Here is a 27,879-nt window from a genome sequence, read left to right as displayed (position 1 = left end):
GCACCCCTGGCTTGTTCCTGACTTTAGGGGAAATGCTTTCAATTTTTCACCATTAAGGACAATGTTTGCTGTGGGTTTGTCATACTTTTATTATGTTGACGTATGTTCCTTCTATTCCTGCTTTCTGGAGGTTTTTTTATCATAAGTGTATATTGAATTTTATCAAAGGCTTTCTCTGCATATATTGAGATAATCATACGGCTTTTATCTTTCAATTTGTTAATGTGGGGTATTACATTGACTGATTTGCAGATATTGAAGAATCCTTGCATCCCTGGGATAAAGCCCACTTGGTCATGATGTATGATCTTTTTAATAGTTTTTGGATTCTGCTTGCTAGAATTTTGTTAAGGATTTTTGCATCTATGTTGATCAGTGATATTGGCCTGTAGTTTTCTTTTTTTGTGGCACCTTGTCTGGTTTTGGTATTAGCGTGATGGTGGCCTCATAGAATGAGTTTGGAAGTTTACCTTCCTCTGCAATTTTCTGGAAGAGTTTGAGGGTAGGTCTTAGGTCTTCTCTAAATTTTTGGTAGAATTCAGCTGTGGAGCTATCTGGTCCTGGGCTTTTGTTTGCTAGATTTCTGATTAGAGTTTGAATTTCCATGCTTGTGATGGGTCTGTTAAGATTTTCTATTTTTTCCTGGTTCAGTTTTGGAAAGTTGCACTTTTCTAATAACTTGTCTATTTCTTCCAAGTTGTCCATTTTATTGGCATATAGGTGCTGATACTAGTCTCTTATGATCCTTTGTATTTCTGTGTTGTCTGTTGTGATCTGTCCATTTTTATTTCTAATTTTATTGATTTGATTCTTCTCCCTTTGTTTTTTAATGAATCTGGCTAATAGTTTGTTAATTTTATTTAACTTCTCAAAGAATCAGCTTTTGGCTTTGTTGATTTTTGCTATAGTCTCTTTTGTTTCTTTTGCATTTATTTCTGCCCTGATTTTTAAGATTTGTTTCCTTCTACTAACCCCCGGGTTCTTCATTTCTTCCTTTTCTAGTTGCCCTAGGTGTAGAGTTAGGTTATTTATTTGACTTTTTTTTTCTTGTTTCCTGAGGTATACCTGTATTGCTATGAACCTTCCCCTTAGCACTGCTTTTACAGTGTTCCATAGGTTTTGGGTTGTTGTGTTTTCATTTTCATTTGTTTCTATGCATATTTTGATTTCTTTTTTAATTTCTTCTGTGATTTGTTGGTTATTCAGCAGCGCATTGTTCAGCTTCCATATGTTGGAATTTTTAATAGTTTTTCTCCTGTAATTGACATCTAATCTTACTGTATTGTGATCAGAAAAGATGCTTGAAATGATTTCAATTTCTTTGAATTTACCGAGGCTAGATTTATGGCCCAGGAAGTGATCCATCCTGGAGAAGGTTCCATGTGCACTTGAGAAAAAGGTGAAATTCATTGTTTTGGGGTGAAATGTCCTATAGATATCAATTAGGTCTAACTGGTCTATTGTATCATTTAAAGTTTGTATTTCCTTCTTAATTTTCTGTTTAGTTGATCTATCCATAGGTGTGAGTAGGGTATTAAAGTCTCCCACTAGTCAAGGCTATGGTTTTTCCTGTGGTCATGTATGGATGTGAGAGTTGGACTGTGAAGAAGGCTGAGTGCCGAAGAATTGATGCTTTTGAACTGTGGTGTTGGAGAAGACTCTTGAGAGTCCCTTGGACTGCAAGGAGATCCAACCAGTCCATTCTGAAGGAGATCAGCCCTGGGATTTCTTTGGAAGGAATGATGCTAAAGCTGAAACTCCAGTACTTTGGCCACCTCATGCGAAGAGTTGATTCATTGGAAAAGACTCTGATGCTGGGAGGGATTGGGGGCAGGAGGACAAGGGGACGACAGAGGATGAGATGGCTGGATGGCATCACCAACTCGATGGACGTGAGTCTGGGTGAACTCCAGGAGTTGGTGATGGACAGGGAGGCCTGGCGTGCTGCGATTCATGGGGTCACAAAGACTCAGACACGACTGAGCGACTGATCTGATCTGATCTGATTATTGTGTTATTGTTAATTTCCCCTTTCATACTTGTTAGCATTTGTCTTACATATTGTGGTGCTCCTATGTTGGGTGCATATATATTATAATTGTTATATCTTCTTCTTGGATTGATCCTTTGATCATTATGTAGTATCCTTTTTTGTCTCTTTTCACAGCCTTTATTTTAAAGTCTATTTTATCTGATATGAGTATTGCTACTCCTGCTTTCTTTTGGTCTCTATTTGTGTGGAATATCTTTCTCCAGCCCTTCACTTTCAGTCTGTATGTGTCCCTTGTTTTGAGGTGGGTCTCTTGTAGACAGCATATATAGGGGTTTTGTTTTTGTATCCATTGAGCCAGTCTTTGTCTTTTGATTGGGGCATTCAACACATTTACATTTAAGGTAATTATTGATAAGCATGATCCTGTTGCCATTTACTTTGTTGTTTTGGGTTCGAGTTTATACACCCTTTCTGTGTTTCCTGTCTAGAGAAGATCATTTAGCATTTGTTGAAGAGCTGATTTGGTGGTGCTGAATTTTCTCAGCTTTTGCTTGTCTGTAAAGCTTTTGATTTCTCCTTCATATTTGATTGAGATCCTTGCTGGGTACAGTAATCTGGGTTGTAGGTTTTTCTCTTTCATCACTTTAAGTATGTTCTGCCATTCCCTCCTTGCCTGAAGAGTCTCTATTGAAAGATCAGCTGTTATCCTTATGGGAATCCCCTTGTGTGTTCTTTGTTGTTTTTCCCTTGCTGCTTTTAATATTTGTTCTTTGTGTTTGATCTTTGTTAATTTGATTAATATGTGTCTTGGGGTGTTTCACCTTGGGTTTATCCTGTTTGGGACTCTCTGGGTTTCTTGGACCTGCGTGACTATTTCCTTCCCCATTTTAGGTAAGTTTTCAATTATTATCTCCTGAAGTATTTTCTCATGGTCTTTCTTTTTGTCTTCTTCTTCTGGGACTCCTATGATTCGAATGTTGCAGCATTTAACATCATCCCAGAGGTCTCTGAGGTTGTCCTCATTTCTTTTAATTCTTTTTTCCTCTCTGATTCACTTATTTCTACCATTCTATCTTCTACCTCACTTATCCTATCTTCTGCCTCTGTTATTCTACTGTTGGGTCCCTCCAGAGTGTTTTTTTATCTCATTTATTGCATTATTCGTTATATATTGACTCTTTTTTATTTCTTCTAGGACCTTGTTAAACATTTCTTGCATCTTCTCAATCGTCGTCTCCAGGCTATTTATCTGTTACTCCATTTTGTTTTCAAGATTTTGAATCATTTTCACCATCATTATTTGGAATTCTTTATCAGGTAGATTCCCTCTCTCTTCCTCTTTGGTTTGGTTTGATGGGCCTTTATCCTGTTCCTTTACCTACTAGGTATTTCTCTGCCTTTTCATCTTTAGATTGCTGTGTTTGGGGTGGCCTTACCATATTCTAGCATTTGTGGTTCCTCTTAATTGTGGAGGTTCCTCACTGTGGGTGGGGTTGAATGGGTGGCTTGTCAAGGTTTCCTGGTTAGTGAAGCTTGTGTCGGTGTTCTGGTGGGTAGAGCTGGATTTCTTCTCTCTGGATTGCAATGAAGTGTCCAGTGGTGAGTTCTGAGATGTCAATGGGTTTGGTGTGACTTTGGGCAGCCTGTATATCAAAGCTCAGGGCTATGTTCCTGTGTTGCTGGAGAATTTGCGTGGTATGTCTTGCTCTGGAACTTGTTGGCCCTTGGGTGGTGCTTGGTTTCAGTGTAGGTATGGAAGTTTTTGATGAGCTCTTATCAATTAATGTTCCCTGGAGTCAGGAGTTCTCTGTTGTTCTCAGGATTTGGACTTGGCCTCCTGCCTCTGGTTTTCAGTCTTATTCTTACAGTAGCCTCAAGACTTCTTCATCTCCTTTCGAAGACAATGGGCTGCCTTTCTGGGTGCCTGATATCGTCTGCCAGCATTCAAAAGTTGTTTTGTAGAATTTGCTCAGTGTTCAAATGTTCTTTCAATGAATTTGTGAGGGAGAAAGTGGTCTCCCCGTACTATTCCTCCACCATCTTAGGACTGCCAGGAAGGTATTTTTAAAAGTGCTTATCTGAGAAGAATTTGTATTGGTTCAGTTTGGGGCCTTTGCTGGCAAAATATAGCCTGGTTAAATTTTGTTCTGCTGTTCTGTTGCTTTAATCAGAATCAATCCAACTTTTTTCAGGAGCATGGGGTTGTTTAGACTTTTCTTGGGGGGCGAAACTGTTTACCAGGAGAGTCTAGTTCCTTGCAAGCCAGAAAGGAAAAAAGAAACAATCGCCAAACCAGTTAAGATGAATTCTATTCATATATATAATTAGGGAAATCAAAATCAAGGGGATAGAAGAAACCAATAAAGAAATGAACAAAGGACATGAGCCAGTTACATGAAAAATATATATCCTTTAAACATATGAAAAGATGGTCTATTTCACTCATAATAATGGAAATACCATTATTTTTACTATAAATTTAAATTACCCTGAAAGTAAAGGCAAAGGACCTAATATATCCAAAGAAATTTTTTTAAAAGAACAAAGTTGGAGAACTTACCTTACCTGACATCAGGTCATACTATAAAAATACTGTAATGTAAACAGTTGGTACTGACTTAGGATAGTAAAATAGGTAGAATTGAGAGCACAGAAATACACCTACACATAAAAATTATTTGATTTTTGACACAGGCACCAACATAATCCAATGGGGAGAGAGCTATTTTAAATAAATGGTGCTAAGCAAAAATCATTTAAAATGGATGACAGTCTCCAATATAAAAGCTAAAACTGTAAAACTTATAAAAATAAAACAGAATATATTTGTAAATTTGGAACAGGGAAAGTTTTCTTGGGTAAAACACAGAAAATAATAATCATACAACAAAAAAACTGATAAATGAAAAATCAATAAAATTAAAACTTTTGCTCATCAAAATACACTGATAATAAAATGAATAGGCAAGCCAGACAGGAATAAAATACTCATAAACATATATTTGACAAAGAACCAGCATGCAGGATATGTAAAGGTCACTTCCAACTTATGAATAAAAAGGGGGAACAAACCATATTTCAAAGTGGGAGAAATATCTGAATGTGTAACTAATCTGCACATACATGCAAAAGAGCTCAACATCAATAGTCATCAGGGAAATGCAAACTGAAACCAAAACACATTACCAACATACCTACTAAAATTCAAAAATGAAAAGATCAATAACAGCAAATGCTGGAGAGAATGCAGAACAACTGAAACTTTCATACTGTATTAGTTAGAAAATGATACAATCATTTTGGGAAATGGTCTATTAGTTTCTTTTTTTACTACTAGGTATAGGTGATTTACAGTATTATATAAGTTTCAGGTGTACAACATAGTGATTCACAATTTTTTTTCAATTTTTATTTATTTAAAAATTTTATTTATTTTTTAAGTGGTAGAAAGCTGCTTTATAATTTTGTGTGGGTTTCTGTAATACTATAGTCAGTATTACAGAACAACTGTACTGTGATTCACAATTTTAAAAGTTATATAGTCCATTTATAGCTATTATAAAAATACTGGCTATATTTCTGGTACTGTACAGTATGTCCTTGTAGCTTATTTTATACATAGTTTCTACCTCTTAATCCCTTACCCTATCTTACCCCTCCCCACTGATAACCACTAGATTGTTTTCTATATCTAAGAGTCTGTTCCCTCTTTGTTATATTCACCAGTTTTTTTTTTTTTTTTTTTTAAGATTCTACATATAAGCCCTATCATACAGTATTTGTCTTTTTCTGTCTGATTTGTTTCACTAAGCATAATATCCTCCAAGTCCATTCATGTTGTTGCAAATGGCAAAACTTCATTTTGCCTTTTTTTTTTTTTTTTACTGTGTGTGCACGTGTGCTCAGTCATGACTCTTTGCAACCCCATGGAATGTAGCCCACCAGGCTCCCCTGTCCATGGGATTTCCCAGGGCAGAATACTGAAGTGGGTTGCTGTTTCCTCCTCCAGAGTGTCTCTTGAGTCTCCTAAAATGGCAGGCAGACTCTTTACCACTGTGTCACCTGGGAAGCCCTGTTGTGAATAGTACTGCCATGAATGGGCTCCCCAGGTGGTGCTAGTGTAAAGAACCTGCCTGCCAATACAGGAGATGTAAGAGACACCGTGTTCAATTTCTGGGTCAGTAAGATTCCCCCGGAGGAGGGCATAGCAGTCTACTCCAGTATTCTTGCCTGTATAATCCCATGGACAGAAGAGCCTGGTGGGCTATAGTCCATAGGGTCGCACAGAGTTGGATACCTGAAGCGATTTAGCATGCACACACTGCAGTGAATATTAGGAGGCGTGTGTCTTTTTGAATTATAGTTTTCTCTGGATATATGCCCAGGAGTGGGATTGCTGGATCAATATGGTAGTTCTATTTTTAGTTTTTTGAGAAACTTCCATACTGTTTTCCATAGTGGCTATACCAATTTATGTTCCTACCAATAGAGTACAAGACTTCCCTGAGAAAGGTCTAGTAGTTTCTCATACAACAAACACACATTTTTCTTATGACCCAACATTTCTACTCTCAGCTACTTAATCAAGCATAATGAAAGCATATACCCATTAAAAATTTGTAAAATAATGTTCTTAAGAATTTTCCTCATAATAATACAAAACTTGTCACAGTCCAGGTATCCATCAACACTGAATGGATAGACAAACTTTGATATACTTGTACAACAAAACGCTCAATAAAAAAAAATAAAGAACTACTGATAAACACAACAACGTGAATGGATTTCAAAAACAATAGTCTGAGCGAAAGAAGCCTTACAAAGAAAGTACATGCTGTATAATTCCAAATGGATTTCTAAAATAGGCAGAATTAATTTATGATAAAAAATCATTACAGTATGGTTGCCATTGTGGATGCTAGGGTAAGAACTGAGGAAAGGGGCAAAAGGGAAATTTCTAGCATTATATGTTGATAGGGGTTTGGTGACACAGAATTACGTATCTGCTAAAATCCAGAAAATGTACCCTTAAGATTTGCACATTTCATTTACTGTGAATTTTGTATCAAAGAAAAAGAACCACCATAGAATTGCAATGAATGACAAGCATGCAGCAGTACTGAAGGAGAAGTTATTGCTGTTGTAGTTTACTTTGAGTTGCATTAAAAATAAGTCAATGAAAGGAGAAAGGGATGGACAAATATTTGGCAAATCTTACATAGTAAAATGTTGATAGTAGCATATCAATGGTGGGTATAAAGTAGTCACTATCAAATTCTTTCTACTTTGTTGTATAAATACAATTTTTAAAAATTAAATGTTGGAAGAGAGAAAAAATACTAGTGTAGAATCTAGGTGGTAGATATATGGATTTTCCCTGTACAATTATTGTTAGTATTTTATGTGTGTTTGAAACTTCTCACAATAAAATGTTTAGAAAACTATACTGAGATACCTACTTGTTTCCAACAGTTTGGCAAAAAATCCAAGAGGTCATCAACATACTCATTTAGCAAGGCTGTGGGGAAACAAGCACACTCATACATTTTTGCTGGGAGTGTAAAGGGGTACAAATGGAGAGGAATCTCTCAATATATAGAAATGCATTTGTCTTTCCATTCAGAAAATCCATTTTTATTGTTCTATTCTAACATTATACGTATGAAATTACATGTATGCAAGATTATTCACTGCAGCATTATTTCTAATAAGAAGATTGCTAAAATCCCAATCTAGCAACCAGCAACTGGTAGAACAAACTGTGGTATACCCAAGCAATTCAATACTAGGCAATTATTTTTTTTTAAATCATGATCTCTATACACTAATATGGAGGGATCTCTAGAATATAAAGTTAAATGAAATAAGTAAAATGCAAAGAGTCAAAAGGTAGTGCTCTATTTTTCGAGAAAGGTAGGAAATATATATACATATATATGTGTGTGTGTGTGTATATATATATATATATATATATATATTCCTATTGACTTGTATTTGTATGAAGGAACACCAGAAGGATAAATAACTAAAAAATATCTATACATGTGATGTGGAGGAACATAGTAGATGGAGATGAGATAAAGGGAAAACTTCTTATAAAAGTGTTACTTCAATACATATATATCACCTATACAATGAAATAAAACACAAAAATATCAATGGAGGATTTTTAAAAAGCCATGATGGGGAGTAACATGGGCTTTCTAGTTAATTGGATTTATCACCCATAAACTTTACCAACAGTTTCAATTTCTTCAAAAGTTAAAAGCAAATTAAGAAGCAGTAAATGCCTCCATACCTTTTGGTCCAGGTAGCCCATCCAAGCCAGCTTGTCCTGGAGGACCTTGAGGTCCTGGGAAACCACGATCCCCTTTTGGACCAAGTATTCCTTTGAAACCTGGGAGTCCTGGAGGCCCAGGTGGCCCAGGTAGCCCAAATCCTGGTTCTCCCTAGAGCATACACATGATAAAACACAACAAAATTCTCAGGACTTTCTTGGTGTTTACTGTTTACTATAGAGAATTTAAAGCAGACAACACAAGGTAATATTCCCTCCTGCTATGATACAGGGAATAGGATAAATAAATGAAAAGTAATTGGTATGCAGTACAGAACATCTGGAAGGACAGGAAACGGCTTAGTAAAACAAATTGAATTATTTGGTCTTGTTTCAGGACAAGAAAGAAATATCTGAGAGAGCATGAGACTAAAGAACCCAAGTGAGGAAATGTGATTACAGATTGCTGCTGCTAAGTCGCTTCAGTCGTGTCCGACTCTGTGCAACCCCATAGACGGGAGCCCACCAGGTTCTGCCATTCCTGGGATTCTCCAGGTAAGAACACTGGAGTGGGTTGCCATTTCCTTCTCCAATGCATGAAAAGTGAAAAGTGAAAGTGAAGTCATTCAGTTGTGTCTGACTCTTCGTGACCCCATCGACTGCAGCCCACCAGGCTCCTCCGTCCATGGGATTTTCCAGGCAAGAGTACTAGAGTGGGTTGCCACTGCCTTCTCCAGATTACAGATTAGGTGATTATTTTACATTTGACTAAGAATGATAATGGGATTGTGGGTTTTGTATAAAATGTCCATTTACTTAGAGGTGAATACTGAAGTATTAAATGTATTTATGGGCCTCCCAGGTGGCTCAGTGGTAAACAATCTGCTTGCCGGTGCAGGAGACACGGGAGACATGAGTTCAACCCCTGGGTAGGGAAGATCCCCTACAGGAGGAAATGGCAACCCACTCTAGTATTCTAGCCTGAAAAATCCCATGGACAGAGGAGCCTGGCGGGTTACAGTCCATGAGGTCACAAGAGTCAGACATGACTGAGTGAGAAAAACATATATATTTATATGTGAAATGACACAATATTGAGATTTAGGTTAAAATCCTTCAGCAAGGAAAAAAAAAAGAGTAGATGAAGCAAATATGATAAAATCTTGATAATTTGGCATCTGAGTGACAGGTATATGAAAGTTCATTGTTATTATTCCTTGCAGTTTTGCGTTCATTTGAAAAGGTTTATAATAAAATAAAAACAATTACTAGAGAAGTGATTTTTCATGAGAACTGTGGTCATGATCAATGTTTCTTTCCATGGGAAAAAGGTAGTAATGATAAAAACACAGGAAATTTAAATTAATTAAGCACGGAGAAAATACAGGAACAGTTAGGATAATTATGTACTACAATAGTTTGCTAAAGACTGACTAAGGAAAATTTTAGATCAGATAAAATATTATAAGAGGAGAGGAAACCAACTTAAACACAGTATTATTATTACTAAGTCAATAGCAGTGATTTGAATTATGTATCTGGGATGGAACAGAGGGAAAAAGTATGAGACGTGCTTGACATGATGTGTGTGTGTGTGTGTGTGTTAGTCACTTAGTCATATCCAACTCTTTGTGATCCCAAGGACTGTAGCATGCCAGACTCCTCTGTCCATGGGATTTTCCCAGGCAAAAATACTGGAGTGGGTTGCCATTCCCTTCTCCAGGGGATCTTCCCGACCCACGGATCAAACTCAGGTCTCTTACATTGCAAGTGGTTTCGTTACTGCTTGAGCTACCAGTGAAGCCCACTTGTGATATTCAACACCATTTCAACCAACCACCATACAGACATGGGCAGAGATTAAGTGGAATAGCGATACTACAGTAAAGCACAGAGGAAGCTGACGATTGTATTCTCTCATTCTCCTCAAATAACTAGTCATTCTAAAACAAGTTCAGAATTTTTTTTAAATTTTGCTTCAAATTCGACCTCTTGGACTATTAAAAAAGTGTTTGGAGTTAAATATTTTTAAATAAAAATACAGTAAGTTAAGTTCTATTTATATAGTACAGACTTGGGATGATGTCTAAGTCAAAATAGAGAAAGCTAAGGGAAGGAAAGGCTTCCCTGGTGGCTCAGATGGTAATGAATCTACCTGCAATGCAGGAGATGTGGGTTCGATCCCTGGGTTGGGAAGATCCCCTGGAGAAGGGAATAGCAACCCACTCCAGTATTCTTGCCTGGAGAATCCCATGGACAGAGGAGCCTGGTGGGCTACAGTCCACGGGGTTGCAATGAATCGGACACAACTGAGCAACTAAGCACAACACAAGAAAGGTAGGCGGAATAGAAAAAGAAGAAAGAAGGAAGTAAAATGTCTCAGACCTTTGGTCCTGGAAAGCCTGGTGGCCCAGAAGGACCTTCTAGACCGATTCTTCCAGGTGATCCAGGTGCTCCTGGAGGTCCTGGAATTCCAGGAAAACCTGTAAATTAGAAGTCATTTTTAATCCCCAAAGAGAAGACACTGTAAGAAAGATACCCAAACTCCTAAACCCACATTTCACCCTATTATATCATGCTTAGTGACTACAGTAAGATGTTAAAAGCACAATGACATTCTAGATGACTATTTCAGACCAAGCCTTACAAATACCTGATATTCTCTCTCAATCACCTTGTGGTCCTATTATTTTCATACAGGGCTAAATAGCATTTGTGGCTAATGCTCTTCTAAAAGAAAGTAAAAGCTATTACCAATGAGATAGAAGAACTAAACTTAAGAGATGAATTCCACACAAAAATGCAGAGAAACTTTTATTCTGCTTACATCTTGATATAGTATGATAAAAGGCCTACCACATAATTCTGGAAATGAGCTAAAAACAACGCAGATGTTATACACATATATACACATAAAATCAAATCTGACTCTTTTGATGTCATTTAGTATAAATGATTAAGGACACGTTTAAGCACTGTTCTCAGATTAAGACACATGCTTGCAGTTCATGAGAAAAAGTTCTGTGAAGAATAAAGCAGAACTGAAGCAACAGCCCTAGAAGTTTCAGTGAATCATGAGAATATGACTTAAGGATAAAACATTACTTGGATAAATGTGTGCAATAAATCAGTTTTCTGTTTAATATAATCCATTCATTTAACAAATATCTACTGAGTGCTTACTATGTGCCAAAAACTCTTTTGAGTCCTTAAAATATAATGGTGAACACAAAAGACACATTACTGTGATTTTTAAAGTTTATATATCATTTTTGCATATCTAGGATTTAGATGTTTCCTTGTCTGGAAAGTTTTAGATAAAGACAACAAAACTTTAGCGCACACATTTTGTGACTTTTCATTTAAAACTTTTTATTACACAAAGGGTCTTCCTTAATGGCTCAGCAGATAAAAGAATCTGCCTGCAATGCAGGAGACATGCATTTAATCCCTGGTTGGGAAGATCCCTTGGAGGAGGAAATGACAACCCACTCCAGTATTCTTGCCTGAAAAATTCCATGGACACAGGATACTGGTGGGTTACAGTCCAAACGATAGTAAAGAGTCAGACGTGACTGAGCACTGAGCAAACTACACATAGAAAAAGTTAAAACTAATATATTTTATCTATTGTGTAAACTATATCACAGAATAATATCACTTTAAGCAGTTAACCTACCTTGGCTGCTACCCAGTCCTACATACCTTTGGGACCAGGTGGTCCAGGAAGCCCGATTCCAGGGATACCCGGTTCTCCTTTGCTACCAGGTATTCCTGGCAAGCCTGGCTGGCCTGGGAGTCCAGGTTCACCTATGGAGAAACAGCAGTTTTTTTCTGGAAGTAGCCAAAGAAAGAAGCCAACAAATGTTGAGGACATGGTCAAATAAATTCCTCACATACCTGGAAGACCTACTTCACCATCTCTGCCTGGGTGACCAGGCAGGCCAGGCTTCCCTGGTTGGGTTATGGTCTGACCTGGATCACCTTTAGGACCTATGTGGGAATTAATAGTGAATAGGAAGTGTTCACTTGACTAAAGACCTCCATTAATTAAAACAAAAAAAAATATTCATAATCTTTTGAAAATGCAAACTAATAAAAATTCAAGAGAAAAACATTCTTATATATATTTTCAAGGAAGATACTAAACAGAAGAATGAAATTTCAAAGAGAAAAGTATATTACAGTTTTAAGAATTTTCATGAAGATAGCATCTATAAAAATATTAGGCATCTGTAAAAATATTTTCTAAATGCAGCTCAAAAGAAAAATATTTCTTTTTGGTTAACTACTGGTACTTTAAGGTTTTATGTGTGCAAAGTCCAAGTACACATACTACTCATTAATTGAAATAAGACTTTGAAAAAGGTTGAGGATAAAGATGGATTTCTTAATCATGGCATAAAAAGCACTAACCATGAGAGAAAAGACTGATAAATTTGGCTACACTCAAATTGATTTCTGTTCATTAAAGACACCATAAAGAGAGTGAAAAGGGCAAGTCACAGTGAATGAAAATTTTGCAAAATAAATAGCTAAGAAAGAACTAATACACAGAATCCACACACACACACACACCCCTCCAAATCAGTAAGAAAAACAATCCCAAAGAAAAAATGGTCAAAACATGTCACAAATGGAAAATTCAAATGGTCAACAAACATATGAAAATATTAATGTTTGAACTTTATGTTAATGGAATCATGGGGTAAGTATTCTTCATGTTAACTTTGTGTATGGATATTGCATATTCATTTTTATTCATTTATATATCAGAGAAATATAAAATAAATCTGCCACCCTATATATCACACTCAACAGACTGGCAAAAGTGTAAAAGCAGCAATACAAAATGTTTTTGAAGATACAGACCAACAATAAATTTCTAATACTGCTGGTGGGAGTATGAATTGATACAACTGCTTTGGACATGGTTTGGAATTATCTGGTAAAACTGAAGATGTATTTATTCTGTGCCTCAAAAATGCAAATCTTAAATATATACCCTAACCCAGTGACTGGCAATTGTTTTCTGTAAAGGACTAGACAGCATATACTTTAGGCTTTGTGGGCCATACATGGTCTTTGTAGCAACAACTTACCTCTGCAGCAGTAGTGCAAAAGCAAGCATAACAATAGCAAATGGGTGTGAATCTGTTCAAATAAAACTTTTATTTATGACAATGTGGAGGGTCAGATTTGATTTATGAACTGTAGTTTGCTGATCCTTGCCACAGAGCACAAGAATATATAAGAGAATGCACATAGAAGCATTATAATACCAGGCCCGAACAATAAATAATCCAATTGTCCATTAACAATAGAATGCATAAATCAATGGTGACACACACATAGTGGGACACTGTACAGCAATAAAAATGCTATATCCATATACAAAGTTAACATAAAGAATACTTACCCTATGATTAACATAAAGTTCAAAAAGAAGCATAAAGTACTTTATTTAGGAATATATATCTAGGTGATAAAACTATTTATGGAAGAAAATTATGCAAAAGTGAAGGCAGTGTTTACCTCTGGAGAAATGGAAGAAGATTTTTATCAGGAAAAGACAGAGAGGGGAGCATAGGTTTCCAGAATACTGGCAATGTATATTTCTTGGCACATGTGGTAGTTACGTGTGTGTCTCGATTATAATTATTTGTTAAACTTTGCATTACGTATCATGCACTTAAAAACAACAACAGGAACAATAAATACAGTCAGAGAAACTTTAAAGAGAAGGCATTCTTAAAACATACACACACATGCACACACATGCACATAAGCATTTGTGTTTCCTTGCTAAGGAGCTCTGGAAAGCCCAAATATAAATAGCCAGGGAAAAACACCTCTCATGAAAGGAACCCAAAATGGTCAAAAGATAATGCATTTCTGTTTGTAAGCACCAAACTAAAAATGAAACAGCCATAGCAAACTCACCTGGTATTCCTGGTTGGCCTGGATTTCCTGCCCCACCTTGTACGCCTTTTTCACCTACTGGACCAGGAGGACCAAAACCAACAGGGCCCATAGGCCCCCTATTTCCTGGGAGACCTGGCAAACCTGGGTTCCCAGGGGGACCTCTTTCACCCTTAAAAGCCATTCCACCCTGAAAGGGAAAAGGTTAATACAGAAATACATAGATGTAACAGCTATCTGTAGGTTGGTATTACTTAGTACAGCTAGAGAAATGATACAGCCATAATAGTTCTTCTTAAAAACTGAGTGTGTGTTACTATGGGATGGTATGTGTGATCACTCTATTTATACATTCTTTCATTCAACAAATATTTTTTGAGTTCCTACTATGTGCCAGGAACTGGTGATAGAGCAAAGAATAAAAATAGACTAAAGTCTCTATGTTCATTAAGCTTACATTCTAGTGTTAAGTCAAGAAGTTTACAGGCTAGTTAACATTTCATAAAGTATCACTTTCTACCTAAATATCCTAGGCTGTGTGTTGTGCACAAAATAAGGCTCTACTCATTTATGTTCAATCTTTAGGCTCCATGGCACATTTAACACAGCCATCTACTCACACTAATCTCTAAGCTTACTGTATATAAACCAAATTAGACCTTTATTGTCAGGTCTAAACAAAACCACACAAGGCTATATAGGATAAGAAAATGGGAAACTTACACTGATCTACAGGCATCTTAACCTTCTGCCTATTTGGTCATAGCAAACAGTACTCAACATAATAGTGGGTTAAGCAGAAAGAATTAACAAAACCACTTAGAGAAAAGAATTATAAAGAAACTCTACATAGTCAATAACAATGTGCCATTAGTACATATAATCACATTCTTTTAAGCATCGATTAGATGTTCATCTCAGCACCAGGCCCTTTCTAGAAAACATCACTAACAATTTGACACCACAAAATCAAGAATATCAAGCCAACTTACAGGTTCTCCTTTGGGGCCAGGAAGTCCTGGCAATCCATCCTGTCCAGGGGTGCCAGGTAAACCAGGAAGCCCTGGAGCTCCAGGGGAACCCAAATCTCCTTTGTCACCCTTCATTCCTGGAAATGTGAGGATGTCACCAGGTTCACCTTTAGGTCCAGGAAAGCCTGGAGCACCTGGAGCTCCTGGTATGCCCTGAGGGGTTAAAAAAGAAATAAAAGAGGAAAAAAAAGAGGAGAGAGAAGAAAATCAGTTTCTTTCTTTTTTTCTAATATGTTCTCCAGTTTATCCAATCAACCTGCCCAATAACATTTAGTATACAAAGCTATGAGTCAAATGAGACATATGAGCCAGCAAGAGTAAAAGAAATAAATCATAATATAAAAACTACATTTCCTTTATATATATCCACAAGTGAAAACTCAAGGTGTAAATGGGTTTCTTCTACTTCTTTTGCTCTATAATATACTCAAAACTTACTGATAATCCTTTGGGACCAGTTGCACCAGCATGTCCTTTTTCGCCCTTCTGTCCAGGGAAACCAAGAGATCCTAATACACACACATACACACACACAGAGAGAGAGAGAGAGAGAGGAGAGAGAGAGAGTCAAATGAGCTTTGGGCTTGAAATTTTGATAAAGCTTATATAAACATCAGCAAGTCAGGAAGTCAAGTCTTAAAGTAAGAATATCATTCAATCTCATTTGACAAGTCACATGTTGATTTCTCTATTTTATGTTCTCAAGATACAGAGATAATCCCTTCTTTTAGGTAGATCTAACCTTTCATGGTATACACAACATTGTATCCTTCAGTTCAGTTCAGTTCAGTCGCTCAGTCATGTCCAACTCTTTGCGACCCCATGAATTGCAGCACACCAGGCCTCCCTGTACATCACCAACTCCCAGAGTTCACTCAAACTCATGTCCATCGAGTCAGTGATGCAATCCAGCCATCTCATCTTCTGTCATCCCCTTCCCCTCCTGCCCTAATCCCTCCCAGCATCAGGGTCTTTTCCAATGAGTCAACTCTTCGCATGAGGTGGCCAAAGTATTGGAGTTTCAGCTTCAGCATCAATCCTTCCAATGAACACCCAGGACTGATCTCCTTTAGGATGGACTGGTTCGATCTCCTTGCAGTCCAAGGGACTCTCAAGAGTCTTCTCCAACATCACAGTTCAAAAGCGTCAATTCTTCAGTGCTCAGCTTTCTTCACAGTCCAACTCTCACATCCATACATGACCACTGGAAAAACCATAGCCTTGACTAGACGGACCTTTGTTGGCAAAGTAATGTCTCTGCTTTTCAATATGCTATCTAGGTTGGTCATAACTTTCCTTCCAAGGAGTAAGTGTGTTTTAATTTCATGGTTACAATCACCATCTGCAGTGTATTTCCAATTCCAAAGTGTCTCAAAGCTTGTAGCTACCAAGTACTATGCATAGAAATACTCGGCTTCTATAAGCATCCCATTGTCAAAGGCAGAATGAGATAAGGACAAAGTCTGCATATTTTTCTCTGTTCTTATTTGAATAATTTTCCTAGATTCCTACCAGTTCTTTATTTGGTTTATCACTCCCTAAAATTTACTTTATGAAAAAGGATTGGTGCTCAAAGACTAGAGGAACTACTACTAAAGCAGTGTTTTCAAAATGGTTCCCTGAAACAGATGCATTTGCACCACCTGGGTACTGGCTAGAAATGCTAATTCTTGGGCCCTCCATCTCAGGTCTACTGAATCAAAAATTTGGGGGGTGGGACCCAGCAATATGGGTTTTAACAAGCCCTCCAAATAATTCTGATGCACTCCCAAGCTTGAAAATCACTAGACCAGAAGTACAAGGCTAGATGATGAACTTCCAGGGGCAGCTATTAGACTTGCTGAAAATCTATTTCCAAGCACCAAATGAAATGGTTCACTAGGGAGATACACTAGACAGAAAGGTAAGAGATCTGGTGTCTATTCTCAGCCCTGACTGACTCAGACATAAAGTGTGATTTCAAGAGAATATTGGGGTATTCCAAGAAGCAGCTAAGTGAAAGTGTTGTGGGTCTGATGGATATCAAATACAGTTCTGCTTGGAAATGGAGAAGGAGTTATATATAGAAAGAGGAAGACAAATATCATATGATACTGGTTACATGTGGACTCTAAAAAAAAGGGTACAAATGAACCTATCTACAAAATAGAAGTAGAGTCACAGATGTAGAAAACAAATTTATGGCTACCTGGGAGTAAGTGGGGGATAAATTGGGAGACTGGGATTGACACATACACACCACTATACATAAAATAGATAATTTATTAATCAGGACCTTCTGCATAGCACAGGGAACTCTACTCAATACTTTGTAATGGCTTATATGGGAAAAGAATCTAAAAAAGGGTGGATCTATGTATGTATATGTGTCTGATTTATTTTGCACTGCAGAAATTAACACATTATAAATCAACAGTACTCCAATGAAAATTACAAAAAAAGAGGAACAGTTTTTAAATTAAAATAAATAAAGAGGAATATTGGCAGTTGATTTCCAAAATCTAGTAAAAACCCCATTTCTCAATGATAACATATGATACATCCCAATGACTAGAATCTGACACTGGAAATGATATTCAGGGGTCAAGCATTATGAACATTTTCCCCAGTTTTCTGGAATAAAAAAGTCTGACTCTGTTTAAGTTATTTTCTTCACCATATGGAAAATAAGGACGATATTTTTCCTGGAATAATATTGTTGAAATGCTTTAATAGAAAATGTGGGTAGCTTCAGGTACAGAAAGCAAGAGCATAATTTATTTCATAGCAGATACTGATATTACATATTCAATTATTTATGAATATGAATGACTAGCTATAAAAGGAAAATCTGGCATCATTCTAAAGCTATAAGCTCACCAATATCTAGCAAGAAATATTTTAAAGGTTGTCCCAAGGCAGAATGTTTTACCTGGGGGACCTGGAAGACCTGGCAAACCAGGCTGACCTGGAGGCCCTGAAACACCAGTTCCAATACAGTTGAAGCAGGTGTCACCTTTGTCACCTAGAGAAAACCATAATAAAAAACAAATTTTACTTCAATGGTTACATATATCTTCTTTAGACAGGTTCTAAAGAACTTAGCGGGGATTCCCAGGGGGATCTATGGTAAAGAATACCCCAGCGAATGCAGGACAAGCCAGTTCAATCCCTGGGTTGGGAAGATCCCCTGGAAGAGGAAACGGCAACCCACTCTAGTATTCTTGCCTGGAAAATCCCATGGACAGAAAAGGCTGACGGGCTACAGTCCATGGGGTTGCAAAAAGTTGGACATGACTGAGTGACTGAACACAAGGAAGTTTGCACTAAAGGACAATATTCCCATGCAACAGTGTAGTTAGAGAAGCTTATATTTAGAATCAATTCATTTGATATATATATTTACTGAGCACCTACTATGTGCCAAGCACTATTAGAGGAGTCTATAATACATGATAAACAAAACAGACAAAATCCATACATTCATGGTGCTCACATTCTACCATTGGCTGAGTAAGTCAAACTGGATATACTTAGGGATGGGTGGCAGGTTGCAATTTTGAATAAGATAGTCAGGATAGAAATCATTGAGAAGATGACATATGATAAAAATAAAAACTTAAAGGACATGGCATGTGTGCAACTACTGTAGAGCAGTCCAGGCAGAAAGAGTAGCTATGTCTTCTAGCACACAGAAAGAACATCAAGGAGAAGAGATTACTGGAATAGAGTGAGGAAGGGAAACCAGCTCAGACCATTAACAGGTTATAACAAGTGGTATATCATAAAATATCATATAGGCCACCATGAAGACTGTGGCTTTTACTGTGAGTAAAATAAGAATCTAGGAGAAGAAATTCAACAGAAAAGCAACATGATATGACAAGTTTTAAAAGGAGGACTCTGGTTGCTATGTTAAGAATGTGATCTAAGTACAAGGATGGAAACATATTAACTATGTAAGTAGCTACTGCTGAAGTGATCTAGGAGAGATGGAAGCTCATTCCAGAGTGACGGCAATGAACATGATGAGAATTGGTTAGATTCTGGACATATTGGAAGGTAGAGCCAATGGGATTTTCTCATGGATCACATAAAGAATGCAAAAGAAGGGGGGAATCAAAGATGACGTCAATATACATCAAAAATCAAAATAAAAAGGAAAACAATAAAGCTTTTAGAAGAAAACAGAGGAATATCATCAGGTCCTTGGGGTAAGCAAAGATTTCTAAAATAGAACAGAAATAGCACTAATCATAAAAGAGGACATTTATAATTTGATTTCTGTTAATTAACAACCTCTCTTCAAAGAAAAGACATGAGTAAAAAATCAAGTCACAGAACGGGAGAATATATTTGTGATATATATATCCAACAACCCAATTAAACACAGAAAAAAATAAGTACTTTACAAAGAGAATGTACAAACTATACAAGAGGCTCAGCATCAATAATTGTGAGAGAAGTGGAAACTAAATTCTCTTTGTCAAATGGTTTGGTGATATCTATAGAATCAAAATCTATACCTATCCTGCTGCTGCTGCTGCTAAGTCGCTTCAGTCGTGTCCGACTCTGTGCGACCCCATAGATGGCAGCCCGCCAGGCTCCCCTGTCCCTGGGATTCTCCAGGCAAGAATACTGTAGTGGGTTGCCATTTCCTTCTCCAAAGCATGAAAGTAAAAAGTGAAAGTGAAGTCGTTCAGTCGTGCCTGACTCTTAGTGACACCATGGACTGCTTACTACCAGGCTTCTCCATCCGTGGGATTTTCCAGGCAAGAGTACTGGAGTGGGGTGCCATTGCCTTCTCCGATAAGGTTTACACAACAGGAATGAATGCTTATATCCTATAATACACACACACACACATATATATATATATGTATATATATGTATATACACACACATATATGTATATATGACATAATATATATATGAATGTTCATGGTAGCTTTATTCATAATAGCCCCAGACCAAATGCCCATTAACATTAGAATGGATATTTAGGAATATTTAATACATATAATATTAAGCAAAACAAACCAGATAAAATATTAAGACATAAAAGGGCCTATATGATTCCATTTCTACAAAGTTCAAGGCAAACTGATAGAGGACAAAACAGTGGTTACCTTTGCAAGTGCTGATTAGGATGCACAAGAGTGTCTTCTAGAATTCTGGTTAAGTTCTATATTTTGATTTAGATAGCAGTTACATATGAGATGATAGACACACATATAGAGATACACATATAGAGACAGAGTGTATATAGGGAGAGACATATCTATATAGATAGAGACATATCTACTATATATATATGTGTGTGTGTGTGTGTGTAGCTCAGTTGGTAAAGAGTCTGCCTGCAATGCAGGAGACCCGGGTTCGATCCCTGGGTCAGGAGGATCCCCTGGAGAAGAAAATGGCAATCCACGCCAGTATTCTTGCCTGGAGAATCCCATGGACAGAGGAGCCTGGCGGGCTACAGTTCATGGGGTCACAAAGAGTTGGACACGACTGAGAGAATAACACTTTCACTTTCAACACTTTCCACATAGAAGATAAAATCATCACAGTGTCTTACAAGGTCCTGCATGATCTGCCACAGACTGCCCCCCCTCAAATGATATTACATCATATTCTACGGTTCTCCTCCCAGCCCTGCCATGCACCCTGACCTAGGCTCAGTCTACTCCAATCACAATGGCTCCCTTTCACATATATGCCAGGGAGGAAGGAATAAAAACAGAGCAGGTTATTTATTGAAAACCAAGTGAATAAACTGTTTAAAGAATGCAAAAATCAAGTAAAATAAGGACTGAGACAATATTTGAATTGGTAGTGAATAATCCCATGGACAGAGGAGCCTGGTGGGCTATAGCCCATACAGTCACAACACTGAAGCGACTTAACACACACAGGCTACTGGTGACTTTGACAAAAACAGCATTTATGGAGTGATGCGAGTGTGTGTGTGTTTGGGGGGGGGCGAGTCCTGATTGGAGTATGTTTAACAGAAAACGATGGGCTTTCCTAATAGCTCAGCTTATAAAGAATCCACCTGCAATGCAGGAGACCCAAGTTCAATTCCTGGGTCAGGAAGATCCACTGGAGAAGGGATAGGCTACCCACTCCAATATTCTTGGGCTTCCCTGGTGGCTCAGCTGGTAAAGAATCCACCTGCAATGTGGGAGACCTGGGTTCAATCCCTGGGCTGAGAAGGTCCCCTGGAGAAGCGAAAAGCTACCATCTCCAGTATTCTTGCCTGGAGAATTCCATGGACTATATAGTCCATGGGGTTGCAAAGAGTCGGACACGACTGAGCGACTTTCATTTCACTAACAGAAAATGAGAGGAGAGGAGAGTTATCTAGAGACAGTGAGTAGAAAATTATTGAAGAGTTTTGCTGCAAATGAAAGAACAGGAATAGAGTAGTATCTAGCAGCTGAAGTGAGATTATTATAAGATATTTTCTAGATGGGTAAACAAAGACATATTTGTATACTGCTAGGAATGATCCAGTGAAAGGGGAAAATTGATGATATGGGAGAGATAAGAATTTCTCAAATGAATCTTTGAGGGAAACAAGAGGAAATGGAATCTACTGTACAAAGAAGAACTGTTTTAGATAGGAGCAGTAACAATGATCAGCAGGAGGCAGAATAAATGTGGTGGTGGTGGCAATTTGTGAAAGTTCTCTTGTTATTGCTTCAACTGGTCTGTGGAGGAGGAAGCTAAGTCAGAATCCTAAAATAAGAATAGAAGAGGATGTGTTAGAAGTTTGAAAAGGGAAAACCAGGTGCAGGCTCAGAAGAGGTGGTAATTTGGAATTTGTTGTTCTTCAGTCACTTAGTCCTGCCCAACTCTTAGCAACCCTATGGACTGCAGCATGCCAGGCTTTCCTGTCCTTCACTATTTCCCACAATTATTGAATTACCAGGGCTATGTTTTGGTTCCAATGGCAGGAGAGGAGGGCAAAGAAGTCAAAAGTTTATGCATGGGATTGACTACAAGGATTGATCATGGAATTTAAGCTGGGTTAAGAGATAAGAAAAGACTTCAAAAGGCTGAGGGATAATAAAGGTTGGCAGGTTTCACTGAGTTTGAAGTAATGTTGGAGTCAGGTTATTAGAGGTAGTGAGCTAGATAGATAGGATATAGTGGTCAGGAAATCAAAATTTGGAAGTGTTCACTATTGGTAATGTATGGTCTTGGGGTCTGACCATGGGAGTGAGTGGCTGAGGAAGGGTGGAGGATATAGGGAATTTTGCTAATGACTTGAAAGAATGAAGGAATATGGGGATCAAACCTTTCATTCCTTGTTCTCCTTGGAGTCCTCTATCACCTGGAGATCCTGGAGGGCCAGGAGGGCCTGCTTCACATATCTTATCACCTGAGATAAGATAAAGCAATAATAGCAAGCCAATTGTAAAATATCCAGAAGACTCAACAAAAAGAAAGTCTGATAGGCTAGAAAAACAAAGATTTATTTTCAGTTGTTTCTATGATATTAATGACAATTTGAAGAACAAATTTAAATATCAAATAATCACCATAAATAAAAAGTAGAAGCAGCAGAAGACTCTTATTTATCAGAAATACAAGAATGATGCAAACCATCAGATTCACTTATAAATGAAGATAAAACAAATACAACAACAGAACTTATTAGGAGAAAAGTATATAGCTTACTAGGAGGGATGTGAGGGCCGGGAGGGCCAGGGGGGCCAGGAGGACCAGGAGCCCCAGGCTGTCCATCAAGTCCAGGAGATCCAGGAATGGAAATTCCAGGTGGGCCTTCATCACCTTTCTGGCCCCTTTCCCCAGGAAAGCCAGGGGGTCCAGGAGGACCTATAACTGCAGGTCCTAAGATAAAAACAAATACCCATTAAAGTGATCAAAATGATCTTATTTCAGACATATTACTTTGGGTCTCAATGAGACATTAAGTAATGATAAAATCTTTCTTTAATGTATTAATATCAGTTATGGTCTTATTTTTTTCTATGTATAATACGAGCTATGTTCTTATTTTTTTCTATGAGAATCAACATGTAGAGAAAAGATGAAAAGTCCCAATAATGTAAGTACCAGTTTGAATATAAGAAAGAATAAAGTAGTTTTATTACTTTTGGAGGGCTTTCCTGGTGGCTCAGGTGGTCAAAAAAAAAAAAAAAAAATCTGCCCACAATGTGGGAGACCCAGGTTTGATCCCTGGGTCGGGAAGATCTCCTGGAGAAGGAAACGGCAACCTACTCTAGCATTCTTGCCTGGAGAATCCAATGAACAGAAGAGCCTGGAGGGCCTCAGTCATGGGGTTGCAAAGAGGTAGACATGACTGAGCAACTAACACTCACATTACTTTTGGAAACGTACTAGTAACTAACTCTCTACACTTTGACACTACGATCTCTTAATCTCTGAAATACTAGAAAGCCACTGACAAGAGAAGAGGCACCTCAAAGTTTTCAGGTAAACATGGCTCTGTTTCTGGACATTCTTCTGTTCTGCTGTCTCTTCCTGCATCACTAACACATTTTTTCATTACTGCAGCTTTATAATATTTTCAAAACTGGCAAGGAAAATATACTCATCTTTGTTCTTTTTAAAACTATCTTTGTTCTGTTTAAAACCATCTTCACTACACTTACAAATTTATTCTTCTAAATAAATTTCAGAACCAGCTTATCAGTTACATTTAAAAAAAAATCACTGGTATTTTGAATGAGATTAATTTGAATTTAAAGATTAAATTTTGGTGAATCACTTGTATATAATACTGAATTCCCACATCAAGTAATAATTACATATATATTTCCATTTATTTATTAATTTTATATTATTTAATAATATAAAGTTATGCAAAGAGATCTTATACATCTTTTGTTAGGTTTATTCATGGGTAAATTTGATTGCTAATGTGAATTTTATTGTTGTTTCTATTGTTAACTGGTTTTTTCCCCTCTTGTATGTTTAATCATTTCTTGCTGGTTTAAAGCAAATCATTTAAATTTTCAATTCATATTTGGATGCCTTGCAAACATTAAGTTCTGATAATTCGTCATTTGATTCTTTTAGGTTCTCTGAGTAGATAATCACATGGCTTTTGAATAACCAAAATGTGGGGGGGGGGTTTGTTTTCCATCCATATACCTCTTTTTCTTCTTCCAGACTTACTGGCTGGGATCTTTAGTTTAAGAACAAATAACATTGGTGACCATTGGTGACCATCTTTATTTTATTCTTGACTTGAATGGGAATACTCCTGATGTTTCACCACAAAGTATATTTCCTGCACAGTCCTATACTTCCTGTATGAAGTAGACTGCTTCATCAAATTGAGATAGTTCCCTTCCAATCTTAGGATGCATGTTGATGTATGGCAAAACCAATACAATATTGTAAGGTAAAAAAAAAAAAATTATAAAAAAAAGAATTTTTTTCCTTTTAAAAATAAATAGGTATTAAATTTTGACTGTTTTCTTTTTATCTATTGTCCTATTCTTTTTCAATATGTCAATGTAGTCAATTAAAGTAATGTTGAACCATCCATGTAATCTTAGTGTAAATACTATTCAGTTACAAATACATTATTTAATATACTTCTGAATTGATAATATTTAAGATTGTTACTCCTACATTCATAAGTTGGTATCATACCAAACATTCATAGTTTGGTATCAATTGTTAAATTGAATTTCCTTTTTAAAAAAGTGTTCTGGAACAGTTTTTAAACTATGAGAATTGCCTGCTCAGGAACTTGGTAAAATTCATTCATAAAACCAACCCACAAAACTAATATTTTTCAGGGAGACCTTTAACCTTCCAAAATCTTCTATGGCAATTGATCTACTTAGGTGTCCTACTTTCTTAGGAAAATTTTTATTAAATTATGTTTTCTGTTTCATGAAGAATGTATATTTCATATAGAATTTCAAAAATATTGACAATTTTATAGCTTTCTTATAATTCAAGAATTTGAATTGTATTTTATGGTATCTTTTTTTCTTTACTGATTTTGAGTCTTTTCCTGCCTTTATCTTGATCTTACTTTATTTTTACCTTTATCAAGTTTTCCATCTATTTTGTTTATGCTTCTGTTCTAAAAATTTTATTGGCATATAGTTGACTTACAATGTTGTGTTAGTTTCTGGTATACAGCAAAGTAAGTCAGTTATACATAAACATATATCCACTCTTTTTTAGATTATTTTTCCATATGAGTAGAGTTCCCTGTGCTATACAGTAGGTTCTTACTAGTTATCTATTTTTATACGTGTGTGTGCATGCATGCATGTGCTACGTCTCTGTTGTGACCAGCTTTTTGAGATGCCATGGACTGTAGCCTGCCAGGCTCCTCTGTCCATATACAGTAGTGTGCTATGTCAATCCCAATCTTCCAATCCCGCCCCCCCCATATCCATATGTTTGCTTTCTACATGTGTTCTTCTATTTCTGTTTGTAGATAAGTTCATTTGTACCTTTTTTTTTAGATTCCAGATATAAGCAGCATCACATGATATCTTTCTCTGACTTCACTTAGTATGACAATATCTAGGTCCATCCATGTTGCTTCAAATGGCATGTGCTTGTTTTATTTCTTACTATTTTTACAACTTAGCTCATTTAAGTTTAGGATCTCTAATTTTGTGATCAATTAAGTGTAAGACTTTTGGCTATATTTAATGAATTTTGATATGAAATTGTTTAGCATTTAGTAGTTCATCATCTCCATTTCTGGAGAAGGCAATGGCACCCCACTCCAGTACTCTTGCCTGGAAAATCCCATGGACGGAGAAGCCTGGTAGGCTGCAATCCATGCAGTCGCTAAGAGTCTGACATAACTGAGCGACTTCACTTTCACTTTTCACTTTCATGCACTGGAGAAGGAAATGGCAACCCACTCCAGTGTTCTTTTGCCTGGAGAATCCCAGGGATGGGGGAGCCTGGTGGGCTGCCATCTCTGGGGTCACACAGAGTCAGACACGACTGAAGTGACTTAGCAGCAGCAGCAGCATCTCCATTTCTGTATCTTCTTTACCTATAGAGCTATTTACAAATGTGTACTTTAATATAAAAATATTTGGTGGTTTTTGTTGTTAATTTCTAACTTCATTTTACTGTGGTCACAGAGTATGGCCTGCATATACTTTTTTTTAATTAATTTTTTATTGAAGGATACTTGCTTTACAGAATTTTGCTGTTTTCTGTCAAACCTCAACATGAATCAGCCATAGGTATACATATATCACCTCCCTTTTGAAACTCCCTCCCATCTCCCTCCCCATCCCACCCCTCTAGGTTGATTCAGAGCCCCTGTTTGAGTTTCCTGAGCCATACAGCAAGTTCCCGTTGGCTATCTATTTTACATATAGTAATGTAAGTTTCCATGTTACTCTTTCCATACATCTTACTCTCTCCTCCCCTCTCCCCATGTCCATAAGTCTATTCTCTATGTCTGTTTCTCCATTGCTGCCCTGTAAATAAATTCTTCAGTACCATTTTACTAGATTCCATATATGTGTGTTAGAAAATAGTATTCATCTTTCTTTTTCTGACACTCCACTCTGTATAATAGGTTCTAGGTTCATCCACCTCATTAGAACTGACTCAAATGCATTCCTTTTTATGGCTGAGTAATATTCCCTTATGTATATGTACCACAACTTCTTTATCCATTCACCTGTCGATGAACATCTAGGTTGCTTCCATGTTCTGAAAGTGAAAGTGAAGTTGCTCACTTGTGTCCGACTCTTTGCGACCCCGTGGACTGTAGCCCACCAGGCTCCTCCGTCCATGGGATTCTCCAGGCAAGAATACTGGAGTGGGTTGCCATTTCCTTCTCCAGGGGATCTTCCTGACCCAGGGATTGAACCCAGGTCTCTCGCATTGCAGGCAGACGCTTTAACCTCTGAGCCACCAGGGAAGCTTCCATGTTCTAGCTACTGTAAATAGTGCTGCAATGAGCAATGGGATACATGTGTCTCTTTCAATTTGGGGTTCCTCAGGGTATACGCCCAGGAGTGGAATTGCTGGGACATATGGTGGTTTTATTCCTAGTTTTTTAAGGAATCTCCATACCGTCTTTCATAGTGGCTGTATCAATTTACATTCCCACCAACAGTGCAAAAGGGTTCCCTTTTCTCCACACCCTTTCCAGCATTTATTATTTGTAGACTTTTTGATGATGGCTATTCTGACCTGTGTGAGGTGATATCTCATTGTGGTTTTGATTTGCATTTCTCTAATAATGAGTGATGTTGAGCATCTTTTCATGTGTTTGTTAGCCATCTGTATGTCATCTTTGGAGAAATGTCTCTTTAGGTCTTTTCCACACTTTTAGATTGGGTTGTTTGTTTTTCTGGCATTGAGTTGTATGGGCTGCTTGTATATTTTGGAAATGAGTCCTTTGTCAGTTGTTTCATTTGCTATTATTTTCTCCCATTCTGAGGGTTTTCTTTTCACCTTGCTTATAGTTTCCTTTGCTGTGCAAAAGCTCTTAAGTTTAATCAGGTCCCACTTGTTTACTTTTGTTTTTATTTCCATTACTCTAGGAGGTGGGTCATAGAGGATCTTGCTTTGATTTATGTCATCGAGTGTTCTGCCTATGTTTTCCTCTAAGAGTTTTATAGTTTCTGGTCTTACATTTATGTCTTTAATCCATGTTGAGTTTATCTTTGTGT

General features: G+C 37.3%; 1 protein-coding gene across 1 annotated transcript in view; it reads right to left on the bottom strand.

Annotated features, from left to right (window-relative positions):
* Positions 1-27,879, bottom strand: part of COL4A5 (collagen type IV alpha 5 chain) — a 245,546-nt gene that overhangs the window by 59,616 nt on the left and 158,051 nt on the right. Inside the window, exons 20-29 of the mRNA XM_061409403.1 lie at positions 22,889-23,062; positions 22,506-22,589; positions 18,135-18,227; positions 15,662-15,732; positions 15,185-15,376; positions 14,214-14,382; positions 12,171-12,263; positions 11,976-12,080; positions 10,656-10,753; positions 8,292-8,442 (exon numbers count right to left, since the gene is read on the bottom strand). Coding sequence (XP_061265387.1) covers positions 8,292-8,442; positions 10,656-10,753; positions 11,976-12,080; positions 12,171-12,263; positions 14,214-14,382; positions 15,185-15,376; positions 15,662-15,732; positions 18,135-18,227; positions 22,506-22,589; positions 22,889-23,062 — 1,230 coding nt within the window. The remainder of the gene's footprint in view (positions 1-8,291; positions 8,443-10,655; positions 10,754-11,975; positions 12,081-12,170; positions 12,264-14,213; positions 14,383-15,184; positions 15,377-15,661; positions 15,733-18,134; positions 18,228-22,505; positions 22,590-22,888; positions 23,063-27,879) is intronic.

Source organism: Bos javanicus, chromosome X (genome assembly GCF_032452875.1).
Source record: "Bos javanicus breed banteng chromosome X, ARS-OSU_banteng_1.0, whole genome shotgun sequence".
Lineage (NCBI taxonomy): Eukaryota > Metazoa > Chordata > Mammalia > Artiodactyla > Bovidae > Bos > Bos javanicus.
Note: the sequence above shows the minus strand (reverse complement) of the source record. Positions and strands in the feature narration are given on the sequence as shown.